The sequence below is a fragment of the Stegodyphus dumicola genome, chromosome 4 (genome assembly GCF_044657685.1).
Source record: "Stegodyphus dumicola isolate Sdum_Otavi_A_Nest chromosome 4, ASM4465768v1".
NCBI lineage: Eukaryota > Metazoa > Arthropoda > Arachnida > Araneae > Eresidae > Stegodyphus > Stegodyphus dumicola.
Window position 1 is genome coordinate 193,261,234 of NC_140771.1, and position 13,645 is coordinate 193,274,878.

General features: G+C 33.5%; 1 protein-coding gene across 1 annotated transcript; it reads left to right on the forward strand.

Moving 5' to 3' along the window:
* The first annotated feature begins 273 nt into the window (after window positions 1-273).
* On the forward strand, window positions 274-10,273 carry LOC146997786 (choline/ethanolamine transporter flvcr2a-like). Its single transcript, XM_085814400.1, has 3 exons — window positions 274-622; window positions 5,225-5,403; window positions 10,121-10,273. The coding sequence occupies exons 1-3, from the start codon at window positions 274-276 to the stop codon at window positions 10,271-10,273; spliced, it is 681 nt and encodes a 226-aa protein (XP_085670526.1).
* The last annotated feature ends 3,372 nt before the right edge of the window (window positions 10,274-13,645 follow it).

Sequence of the window (13,645 nt, forward strand, 5' to 3'; positions counted from 1 at the left end):
AATCAATTTCAAATCAAGCACGTCAAGAGCTACTTTTAATCTTGTCTCACACATTCCCCAGTAAGTTTTGCATTTCATTTTGGCCTTTAGATCAGAAGGAACGAAACAGCCGTAAAAGGAAATAAGGGGCATCACTTGCAGACTTTAAAGAAGATTCGTGCTTTGTGTAATTATGTAATTAGACATATTATACTGTAATATATGATAAGATATACTATATTTATGTTAACATTTTTTTTTCAGAAATAATGTCTATACATGGTACTTGTCAACATGGGGGAAAATCCTGAACATTTTGCACCAGAACTGGGAGCAAATTCCTTAACGAACGCGCAAGAAACATTTGACACTTCAAGAGTGAGAATTAAAACATTCAAGCGTCATTTCTGGATACTCTTCCTGTTTAGTTCACTTTCCTTATTATGTGGTATAATGTATCCTCTGTATACAGTAACAGCCGACGTGACAGAATGCTACTACAGCATTAGCCAAGAAGCAGTGAACTGGACGGGCGTTTTGTATATGGTAGTTTACATCCTTTTAGTCTTTTCTGCATCTGCTAGTATAAATAAAATAGGACTTCGTAAAGCTGTTCTTTGTATTTCACTGTTTAATACTATAGGTAAGTTATATTTGCATTCATTTTCCTTTATTTTTATGTGCTTTAAGATTAAAATTGTGAGTTGCCTTAAAATATCCATATAAGAGCTTTACTTTATAAAAGTTTATCTTTTTTCAAAATATCCAAAAGCCTTATCTCATGATTTCAGTCTCTTCTTTCCTATCTTTCCTACCCTTGTTTCAATAGATGATGCTAATGTTTAATGTATTATTACTTAGTCAATATTATTTGTTTCATTTAATCGACGTATTGCCACGAAAACGGCCCTGAATGCTTTTGCTTTTACCGAAGATGACTTTTGCATATCAAATAATCTCAAATTCTATAAAGATTTTGTGTAAAACGAAATTCAAACATATACTAATAACTAATTATTTAAGTTTGCTAAACGACTAGCCGTCCTTTTCATGAGCAGCTCCATTAAAAGCTGGTCTAGGTAAATTTTTTGTCATTATAGTATTCTACAAGTAAATTATTCTAGCACAGTGGTTCTTTAACCGTAATCCTCGAAACCGTAGGTGTCCGAGAATTTATTGTCAGGGATCCGTGAAAAATGTTTCAAAATTAATTTCTCTCATCCTAGTTGATATATCTGAAATATATAATAAAGTACTCATGGTGATTAATGATGGATTTCTGAAACGAAAAAAATGGTAAATCCTAATATATGGTACAGCTCTGCCGCGAATTTGAAAACTGTCACCAACACCAAAATGACGCATTTACGTGTGTCTCCAAACTTTTTCCAACACCAAAATGAAGCATAGCCATAAATTTGTCTGGGCGAAAACATAAACTAAATGATAATATGAAAATAATAAATTCATAAACATACAGTAAGACACAAGAACAAAATCAATAATTAGAAACTGAAAATACTTGCCTTTTCGCAGACTTCGCTTGATGTAGCGAACCTTCTCCAGTTTTTCAGCAAATCCAGTGGAGCCCATCCGATATATCAGCACGTTGTGCAATTCCATATCCTTGTTATGTCGAGAATTTTAATTATTAATATGTGTTTCAAGTTATTATTATTCTAATAGGAATATGTTATGTCGCGAATTTCAATTTTTAATATGTGTTTTAAGTTATTATTATTCTAATATTTTTATTTGTATTCATGTGTATTTTAATCTGAAAAAAAAAGTATTCTTAAGCTCTTAAGGTTTTATTTAACTCATTATTCTTGAGTTGGAATTGTGACAAAGGCGAGAGACGGTTGCGAGGACACACATCTGGTTTATGGCCTTTTCAAACAATGGAGGCAGTAGGGTATATGTGTCGCCCTTTTTAGCTAATGCGTGTGAAACGGAAATCGTTCGTCTTGTCGCTTTGTTAAAGTTTGCAGTTTTGAGAACTTCAAGACAGTGGGAGGTGTACTAAGTTAGACAATTGGATGCTCGTAAAAGCTAGTTTCACTTGTTAGTTGGGGGGGGTCTACTTCTTTTTCTCACGTTATGTGTGCAGATGTTTTTCGGATTTCATTGTCAGATTTTCTGGTGTTTGATTCGTCATGGGTGTGTCATTTTCTCAATTTAGATAACGTAAAATTCCGGGATCGGTAAGATTTAAATTTATGATTTTTTTGAAAGCCTATAAACTCACAGAGGCGGAGAAACCGAATTTTCCTGGGTGCTTGCACCAGGCTAGAGTTCATTCTGATGCTGTTTCCTGATTCTTTCAAGCTAAGAGTAAGAAGAAAACGAGTGGCGGGGGCTTGACCCCTTTGCGGGTCTTGCTCTCGCGAATGCCGTGTACCAGCGGGCGGCGGTCTTAAATTTCTGTCGGCTTTCAGCTGATGAGAATTTTGCTCGAGTTGAGACTAAGTGCTTATGCAAAATATAGCTTTGCTGCTGCTTCGTTATATTTTCCCAAGAACTTTAATTTGACATTCTCGAGGTTCCTTAATACAGATTTTGTTGTAGCGTTAGCGTTCCTGATTTAAAAGCAGTTGGACTAGCTGTTGAACTATCTAAAACTCTGTATTAATCCGTCGATGATGGCATTCTCGATCTCTTCGAATGGTCAACGAAATTAGTAGGACGATCTGTTGAACTATCTAAAACTCCGTATTAATCCGTCGATGATGGCATTCTCGATCTCTTCGAATGGTTAACGAAATGAGTAGGTGTCTTTTGTATTTAAATTGTAACCGAGTAATGATACTATATTAATATACGGTACAACCGCCTAAATTGTGAGTTATGTAATGTTAAAAAAAAATTTTAGTACTCCTAACATGAGTATAAGATTTAAAATTATATATATGTTAATTTACCTCTTAAGGTTAATTTGTAGGGGACTGATCAGTTTACCTAGTTATCATATGTTTGAATATTCTAGAAATTAATAAATGTGTTTGATATGTATTTTATGTTTCATTTGTTTAATTTAATGTAGTTTCTGTGGTCTGTCATGTCCCTCCATTTGTTTGAGCCTGAAGGCTTTTAAGAAACATGGAGTTTAATTGAATTTGAAGTTATTGATTACTTCCTTTTGTAAGGTTACTCACAACGCAAACCTATAAGTTTAATTGTACTATACCACTATACGATTGATTGATAGAATTGATATATGAATATTATGAATTAGATTTTGAATGAATTATTTGATTTTTTTTTTTTTTTTTTTTTTTTTTTTTTTTTTGTTAATTTATCCGGCACCACAGTCAGTCAGCAAAGTTACCAGTTAAGTTTAAGTTATAAAGGAATAAGGTATTAAAACACCAAACATAAATATTTAGATATAACATTGGTGCCGTAACCAGGATAAATTGTAGGTGCTGTAAAAATTTTCAGATATAACATGCTCTCTGCATTTGGGGCAGTGGAAAGCAGAGTAATCCTCGGCATTTATTCTCCATTGAAGCACAACCTATTTTCTTTCTAGCTTCAACTTCCAAAGAAACAGGTACTTATATGTTAACTCAACCATCTTGCTGCAATTTCGCGACTGTTGATGAAACAGATGAAAACGTAAAAATTACTTTTCGGATAAATTTGGTGTTTTTTGCGCTTTTTTTAGAAAGATTTCAAAACTATCGATATTTATCACAAATCGGTAAATATTACAAACATATGAAAAGAAAACATACTTCAGCAATTTAAAATACAAATTTCACTATTAAATAGGGATTACGTGATGCTTTAAAAAATATAAAATACTTATATTCTTCTTCAAATATTTCAATAATTTTTTACGCTGTTCTTCTCCCGAAGTATACAGTGATTTGTTTTGGCTTAAAAAACTATGAGACAATTACCAAATTTCGGCCTCATGCAATAACAACAACAATATGGAAATCGTATTTCCTTGTTGTTCCCTTTAGAAAATTTTCAGAAAAATTCTGTACTCCTGCAGAAATTTTTCTCTCAGTTTCTTCCATTGCTGGCAAATTCCACAGGTTCATATTTTAAAAACAAATTTAAGGCAAAAAATACCACGAACTGTTTATAAAAACCGTTATAACTTGGAACACAACAAAAAATAAAGGATACGAAAATGGCGGCGTTGCTTGAATGAAAGACTGATATGATCTTAGTTCACGGGAGAATGGTTATGCGGGTGGTTGCCCTAGTTTGGCTCATAGTGAAAATTTAACGGTTTCTACTAAGGTGGTTATTTTAATATGTAAGTACCAAAAAAACACATTTCGTGTTTAAATACTGTTTATTCGCTAAAATGCTCATCATAAACTCAAAATACCGCTATCAAGGCTCAAAAAAAATTATAAATCGCTAAAACTAAAATCACTCACGCTCACGAATGCAAAATGCCAACAACTAACAATGTTTGTATTTTGTTTATAAAACACACACACACAGTAACCCACCAACTCTCGCCCAAACTACTGTACAGAATATTAATTTTATCGATTCCCGAATGTCACCAAATTCCGTGTACTAGGACTAAATGCAAAAGATAAAAGTCGTATCTGATAGGTACTTCACAACGCGTACAATTCTTACAATGCTAATGCTTTTGGAAACATTCCTATTGAGAATATATGCGTGAAGATTCACATAATCTTATGTGTGACAGAAGTGAAATTTTTCAGAGTAAAGTCGATAATTTCATGAAAACAGTGTTTCGTGAGTAGGGTGAAATAAAATTGATATTTTTATATTTTCCCTCCCTGTGCATCAAAACACCTTAAATATTCAAAATACAAACATTTCATATTTTTATGCGCAAACTTTTCAAATCTTTTTCACTTTCATACAAAACAATGTAATATGTAATACAAAACAATGTAATTCGATTAGATTTTGGTCATATTTAGCAAAAAAAAAACTTGCTCATTTTATTGATTAATCCTTCCATTTTAGATACGCAACTGACATTATTATCTTTGTTGCTGGCTCCATGAAATTATTATTTCTGACCATGAAAAGAAATTATATTGTAAATTACTCATATTCTGTCTAATTTAATTAATTCAATTGAAAATATCTCAATCATTTCTGCGCATAAAAGTGCTGAAAACAATTTTTTACTTAATATTTCATAGTATAGTAGAAATTTTGTTATATAAAGTATTAATTTCTATATGATGCTTACTTTCAAAAATGTGTTTAAATATAACATTTATTTTACCCTTAGCTCCTGCCTGCCAGTTTGCTACCGTAAGGCCTAAAGATTTTGCTTATGTTATGGTTAGCCAGTTCTTTGCCTCTTTAGCTAATGTATTTGTCTTAGCTCTTCCACCTGTGATAGCAGCCGTTTGGTTTCCAAGTAGAGAGCTATCTCGTGCCTGCGCATTTGGAGTTTTCAGCAATCAGGTAATATAAATTCAGTATGCACGCCGAGAATGAAATTTTCAAACAAAACGGATTAGTTTTGCACTTGAGTGTCTCCTTGCACAGTAAACTGTTGCTAGCTGTCAATTTTTAATTCAATAACATTTTAAAATTTTGATGACACATATTTAAAAAAATAAAAGCTTTACGAGACGAATCGATAGTTACCTGATTTTGCACTGGAATATTACCAAGTTTCGTATATCATGTAACGGCACTGTATTGCTTCTTTCTTGCGCTCCGCTCATACAAACCCAATGAAATATATCATTTGGCAGAAAGTTCCAGGACAAAGGTCGTAAAAAATAGAAGATTGCATTTACCAAGCAATGCTCCTACCTGCTATAAAAGTAGTCCTCTTGGCTATCTATACACATATGCCAACGTTTCTGGAGATCTTGGAAGCAAGCAGGGAAATCTTCAACTGCGATGCTTGCAAGCTTATTTGTGACAGCCCGTTGGATGTCTGCAATAATCTTGATGAAGCTTTCCTTTCGGACACAAATATGAGATCACGTAAGGCTCTATTCAATAGTTTAGCAGAAATTCTTCGTCTTTCCTCTTTCTGTTCATCTGTTAGTGAGTGAGGAACGATTCTTGCATTAAGTTTCCGTTCCTCTAAATCTTTGCGTAAAATCTGATGCTACACATCACGATTTAAATTTAGTTCTGATATTGTGCGCACAGTTACAAGACGGCCTTCTTTCAATAACTCCGCGCTTGCATCGGTATGTGCTATAGACGGGCGACCAGCTCTGGAATCCTTTTGTGCTGAATCTCTGCGTTCACGAACCTTTAGTGTCACTAGAAAACACGATTTCTTGAAAGTGCCTCGCCTGCATACGCCTGTTTAATCATGTTTCACTAGGGTTTTTCCCGAGTTTAACGTAGAACTTGATATTCACTCTTTGCTCACAATCAACACCCATTGTGTCACCTTAACGAATGAGACAATAATCCGAACAGTGGGTTGCTAAGTACAGCCATGCCACCTAGTAAGTTTGCGTGGTGGAAACATGGTCAAGATCATGCCAAGTAAGAATACATACCAGGTAACATAAAAACAACGTTTGTTCCATTTTAGTACTGCAAAATCAGAGAAAAAAATATTGTCTTGGAACTTTTTTGACATATGATGTATCATGCGCAGCGAAAAATAAGTAGACCTCTACGTTTTTGCATGTTTTTTTTTAGGTAAGCATTATTATTTAAGTCATTTACAGTCAATGTTTTTATATTAAAAATGTACCAAAATCTGCTTTTAGTTTGACATTAATATAAATGTGAAAATACAAGATTTCCTAGGTTTTAGAGGCCATTAAATTTTAAATGAAAGGATTACCATTAAAATTTTTAATGAAAAGAGAGATATCCAAAGTATTTTACAGATTTAATAAATCCTTAATGTAAGCGCTTTTCGTGGTATGGCAAACCGGAGCTCTGTAATCTAATTCGAGCCTTGGTAAATTATAACAAAAACGCTTTCTTACTTTTAATTGGTAGTCAATTAATTTTAATAAAGATACTCTACATATTAATTCTCATTGCAGCTGCCAACGACAGATTACATTTTGTGTGTCTTCCTAAATCACGAGTTAGACTCTCACATAACACTTGATCGTTTGCGTACGTCCTTTCGTTTATTCGAGGATATAACTGGAACTCTCCGGTAGTGAATCCTGAAAAAAGCTCACTGTGATAAGTTGGCTAAAAGAACAAGGGTCGTCGACCATCTCCGGAAAATGTTTACTAGAAAAGTGTGTTGTACATAGGGTGAAATGAAATAAAATAAAAAGACTGAAGTGCTATAGAAAGAAAGAAGCAACTAGCCTGTTTTACATTGAAGTTGACAAACATAATGTTGAAAGCCTTTTTTTTTTTAATGTTTGTACATTTTACTTTAGTTATGGGATTTTAACGGCAGATTAAACTACATCATTCAGCTTTAAGGAGCACAATAAAACTCGGGGACACGAATCTTGTTGAAATGAATAGATATATAAACTGGTTATCTGATATTAAGGAAAAGTTATGGACCAACTACTTTACTCTCGGATGTGAGTAATAAAAATATAAAAAAATTCTTCCATATTCTGATTTTTCTGCTAATACAAAATTACAACATTTTTGTGATAGATGACTAGTGTTAATTTGAAATTCAATCCGAAGAGGCGGTTTTCCTAAAATGAAGTGTCATATTTTTAGCAGTCGATAGTCAAAATCGAAGCAATGTTTCTTCTTGTAACCAAAGAAAATATAGCTTCGAAAGGTAGGAATAATTCCAAAAACGCGTTTTGAGTAGTAAGTAATACGAGTGGCATTTAATGTATGGTTCGTTACATCTAAGTTCTTGAATAAATTACAATGTAAGAAATAGGGATAAATTGGAGACAGTATTTAATATAAACCGCAAAGGGGTTAATGTTATAATTTTCCGGCATATTATCATTAAAAGTTGCTACAAATGACATATTTCTACATTTAAATTTCTGAAATACTGCTCATGACATAAAAGAATTTAAAGAATAACTAATCATTTCTTGACTGTAGAATTTTTTTTTATGACTGATAAAGCAGTTTCTGCGTGCGTACGGATTCCTAGCGGATTGGATGCACACATAACCGATCATAGCTGGATAAAATTTATTTTACCAGAAGAAACACTTAAACGTTCTGAAAATTTCCTCAAAACTACACGTACAGATCTTCTCAACACCACACAGCACAGTCGGAAATCACACTTCAGCTGCTAACAACAATAAACACAGCGCACTGCAAAGCGCATCTAAAAAACGAAGCTCTCACGGATATCGCAATACCTTGAAGAGTTACATATAAAACCCGAATACCGTTACAGTCACAAATAGGTATCAATTAGTTATGCAGGGACCGGACCAAAATGTCGCCAATTAATCGTGAATTTGGCGACTTCTGGCGATTTCTCCCGAAATATGGTTACAAAATTAATCGACAAAACCATCATCAGCTTGGCGATATCTCGCCAGTTTAGCGAGATAGCCATTTATCTCGATCTTATTTAATACTGTACTAAATGTACTATGACTTCCACCTGTTATCTTGTTTTTCCTGCAGAGCTTCGGCACTTTCAAGCATTTCCTGTTCCATTAAGCAAAAAATGCTAAAATTTAACATATAATTTAACATTTAATATAAGGTATACAAAATTTGTAGTACAGTCATCTTTGCTGCTAAGTGTTAATAGCATTTATGTATGAGGTTGATATATTAATAATATTATCAGAACCTCCTAAAATAAAATGTTTAGATAGATTGCATGGAACGAAATTATTTAATTGAAAATTCTCATATGCAAACGGTTAGAGTTTTTAGTTTACATTTAAAAAGCTAACTCATTAGTTAAAATTCAGGTTAGTGCATTAAACATAATTGCAAAAAGACAACATTTATTAATTGTATTCAAAATTATTGACAGGAGCATTATGATTTAATATAATAGGCAATGCAAAATATGTATAAAATGTTATAAATAGTAAAAGAACTTATTGATTTCTAAATCGACCTTGATCTGAAACTTACTCCAAGGAAAAGATGAGACTACTTACAAATAACAACATTATTATTTCGAAATTATAATTACTGGGTTGCTGCAAATATAATAAAATATATTTCGTTAAAAGCGTAAATCATTATTTATGCAAATTTCTTAAGTTAGAATTCATACCCAATGATAAATTATTTCATAACTGTGGCTATTGACTTTAGTGAACATGTAACAACGAAACCCCTTAAAAACAAATAATATTGAAACTATGTTATATAAGAATGATTTTTTGTATCCAGATTCAGATATTTTGAAAGGAAAGCAGTCAAAATTATTAAGTTTAATTAATTAAGTAAAAATTATTAAATTAAATTTTAAATTTAAGTCGATTTAATTTAAGTGTAAATTTAAGATTTAGTTAATTTTAATGTAAAATTTGAAGTCAAAATTATTAAATTATATAAGTTTTAGTAGCAAAAGTTTTGGTTCTTTTAAGTTCGTTTGGTGGGAAAACTTGTGTTGCAAACGAACATTTTCGACAATGACTCAAGAAATTTATATTTAATATGAAAATCTTCAAACTGAAAACTGCGATCGTCTTCCTTCTTTATTCAGCCCGATAAACTGAAGATTTGATTAAACTGGTTTACATCAACTCTTTTGCCATTATTTCATATCAATGATATTAATGCAACAGAGCAGGAGCCTCCAAACATTTTAGCCCTTGGGTCATATTGGCTCTTTCAGAAAACTTCGAGAGTCAAGATCTACTACTTAGTTCATCATATGATGGTGATGTAATTAGGATTAATTGCAGACACGTGTTTTTAAACAAAGTAGCGAGAATTTTGCGATTATTTATAGCGCTATGATATCACTAACAGATTTTCATTTAGTTTCATTCTTCATGTGAGGTGTAAAGAATCCAATGAAGTCATCGTATCGAAATATGAGGCTTCTTTTCCCACTATTTTAGAAACATTTTGTCAATTACTTTTTTTCTTAACAGGCCATTAACTATTTTGTCTTTTATAGTTTAACGTTTCACAGTTTTTGTTTTCATACATTCAAGAACCCGGTAATTTCTTTTGCAACAGCTCAGAATTTTACAGAAGAAAATGAATTATTAGCTTTTAATAATATGTTGATTTAGGTTTATGAAAGTACAATTTTCAGATGGGCGTTGGTCTGGGATTTCTCATGACTCCTTTTATGGTGCCCAATGACTGTTCGAAACCAGCTCTAAAACAGGAAGGAAAGTTTAAAGTAGCCTCCACCCTTACTGGACTGAATATAGCAGTGCTAATCCTAATAGTATTCAGTGAGTAAATTATTAATTTCTTTTATTTAGTTTTCATGATCTACGAAATTTATTTTCTGACACTAAAAACAATAGTTAGATTTTGAAAACTCTTTGCTCACAGGGAAATAATACGCAGTATTTCGTTATAGACTGTTTGCATATTATTAAGCCATAAATTTTACGCAATTATTCGAGAATCTCTGTTAAGTTATTATCTATATATTAATTTAACCGTATTTATAAATTAAAAATCCTCATAAGTACTCTTCTGTTTTGGCGGCGCAGGCGATGAAGTTGCCAAAAATGGTACAACCGTTGCCAAACGGAATATCCTCACTGGTAACCTTTTACGCCTCATTTTCAAAACAAGTCGAAGCCATTTCTTATCAGATTGATTGTTTTTTTCAATACTGGTATACAATTGCGTATAATTTTTAGTAGATAGTTTAATTTTATGCCCTAAGGCCATTCGTGGTAATTAAGTCAATTAGGATGCAATCTCACCGCTCACCCGAAGGCGAAAATACACTCATCTCCATAAATTAAGGATAATGCAAAATCAGGCAAAGGAAGAGTTAGAAGCAAAACAAATTTGACTTATTTGTAAAGCTTATTTATTAAACAAAAGGTAAAGAGCAAAAAAAGATGCTATATGTTTGATATTATAAAAAAAATTAGCGATTTTTTCTCCCTGGAGCAAATTACAAAAAAAAAAAACTTATTTGCAAAAAACCAATATTACATGGTTGGTATGATTGCTAATACATTGTATGACTCCCAGACGATGCAATACAGTCCGTACAACGCCTAGGCCAAATTATCGATCTGATCTTGGAGGATATTACACCGCTCAAAAAGCAATGCTCTCCGAAGTTCCGGTAGACATGTAGGAGGAGGTTGACGAGCTGCAACTCGTCGGCCAAGTATGTCTCATACGTACTCTACTGGATTCAAGTCCGGTGAGAAAGCTGGCCAGTACATACAGGTGATATCTTCCGATTGAAGGCATTCGCTTACGATGTTTGCACGGTGAGGACGGGCGTTGTCATCCATAAACACAAATTGTGCGCCCATGGCGCCCCGAAACAAACGTACATGCTGTTCTAGAATGACGTCCCGATAGATTTGGCTTGTCAAGGTTCCAATTTGAACATGCAGGTCAGTTCTGGAACCCAGAATAATTCCACCCCAAACGAGAACTCCTGCACCACCGTAACGGTGTCGTTCAATGATGTTTTCTTGGTAGTAACGGGTACCTGGAGCTCTTCATATGGAAGTCCGGTGAGAATCAGACTGCAAGCTAAACATGGACTCGTCGGAAAACATCACACAAGCTTACTGTTGCGGTGTCCACAATGCATGCTCTCTACTCCAGGCTAACCGCAGACGACAGTGAGTTGCAGTAAGCTGACAGGTCTACGAGCATATAGACCAATCTGCCCTAAGCGTCTGTACACGGTCTGCCTTGAAATCGTCGTACCAGTGGCTGAGAAGAGCTGACGATACAGGTCTGAGGCTGTGCTCCGCCTGTTTCTTTTGGCAGTAACTGCCAAATACCGGTCCTCATTCGGCGTTGTAACTCTGGGGCGACCTGTGCTGTAACGTCTACTCACATTACCATTATCTTGAAATCGTTGCCATAGCCTGGAGATGACACTCTGGGCAATTCCAAGTTCGTCTGATACTTTCAGTTGGGTACGCTCATATTCCAGACGGCCGATAATTCTACCACGTAAAAAATCATCCAAATGCGTCCTTTATGTCATAACTATTCGGTTATTGCACTGAAATGCTTATAAAGCACCAGCGAACAATTTTACTTCTTTGCCTGTATTCCTTATATATCACTCTCTCACGCTCTCGTCATTGTGACGTACCATCGGTGTCATCTGGTTACTTCCGGAAATTTGCATATGATTCTTGAAGATGTGTGTAGTGATTTTACAGTTGATATATTTATTTTAGAGTTCGATTTCCGCGTGACTCCAAATTATCCTTAATTTATGGACATGAGTGTATTAAAAAGGCAAACTCAAGGGTTAAATTCATCAATTCTAATGAGAATGCCCTAGCAAAATAAAGCATTGCAGTTTTACATGATTTCTGAGTAAGCTATTCGTAAGAATTGAAATAATTCTTGCATTTAAACTTGTATTCCAAACTGAGATTTAACTTGAAATTAATGTAGATAATTACTGAGAGAATTAGATTTTTGTAGCGTAGTTAGCGTAGTTTACGCGAGATGAGATCACGTGGGTTCACGTGAACGAAGCAAATCAGGATGTTGAACCATGAAAGCATCGTAAATTCTTGAATTAATGTCTTTTTACAAATTTATTGCCTTTACTTATTGGCTTTCTAGAAAAATTTAAACGATATTAAAATGCTTATGCCTTCAAAATAAAAAATTCTTAGAACTAACATTTGTTAACATTTTTATGTGTATACTGTATGTTATCGCCAATACAGTCTGCTTGGCGAGATTTGCGCCGGCGAAACGAAAACGTACCTCATCCTGTAAGTTAAATAATGCATTTGTTTTTTATATTCTGTTGTTTTTACAGAATGCCTGTTTTACAGAAAGCCTTTCTATATGATAGCATACTTCAGTCACAAATCATTACTGTAGAACGTCTGGTTCAGTTGTAGAGACTAATAGATTTCTTTGCAGCAGGGCGCATAAAATATCTACTTGGCCCTCGTTGGAATTCCAGCCACGGATCTTGTCGTTGGTAAATGGATATGCTAATCACTTACATTACGAAAGCCACAAAACGAAATGCTATAACTAGCGTGACACAGTAGCATTTGATATGCAAACAATAGTGAAACATAATTTCTGATAAAATCATTCTCATTAAGAAGAATCACGTAAGAAATGAGATTACAAATGTAACCGGTTTCTCATTTTAAGTTCGTGATCTAGAGTTGTGAAAATGTTGAGAAAGGACGAGCAGAAACTGGACATTGGCATTTTAAAATACTTCCTGAAATATTATTGCAAATATTATCGAACATAAATCAAGGAAATTTTAAAGTATTTATATCAGTTGAAATAAGAACTAAATATTTTTTATTTCTACGCTCAGAATAATGAACCAAATAATTTCTTTTTGAAACAACATTCAAAATCATATATGATAACAAACTAATTTGAAGCACTTACGAAATAATAGATTAATACATTTTGCAAGCCTAAGAATAACTGTTTCATTTTGTCATTTAAAATACTACATATTTTACAAACAAAAACGGATCTATATTCTTTGAAAATTTTTAAGATTGCCAGTATAAAGGAAGACGTTAGTTTATTTCTAATTTTTCTTACATTTAATTGCATTTTGAAATAGTTATTTATTACTTTATAGAGTCTCACCTTTTTTGGGAAGCATATATCA

Coding starts and splice junctions, on each gene's coding strand:
- LOC146997786 (XM_085814400.1), top strand. CDS start 274: ATGGGGGAAAATCCTGAACATTTTGCACCAGAACTGGGAGCAAATTCC. Junction 623..5,224: donor TTCACTGTTTAATACTATAG/GTAAGTTATATT, acceptor TTTTACCCTTAG/CTCCTGCCTGCCAGTTTGCT. Junction 5,404..10,120: donor TTGGAGTTTTCAGCAATCAG/GTAATATAAATT, acceptor TACAATTTTCAG/ATGGGCGTTGGTCTGGGATT.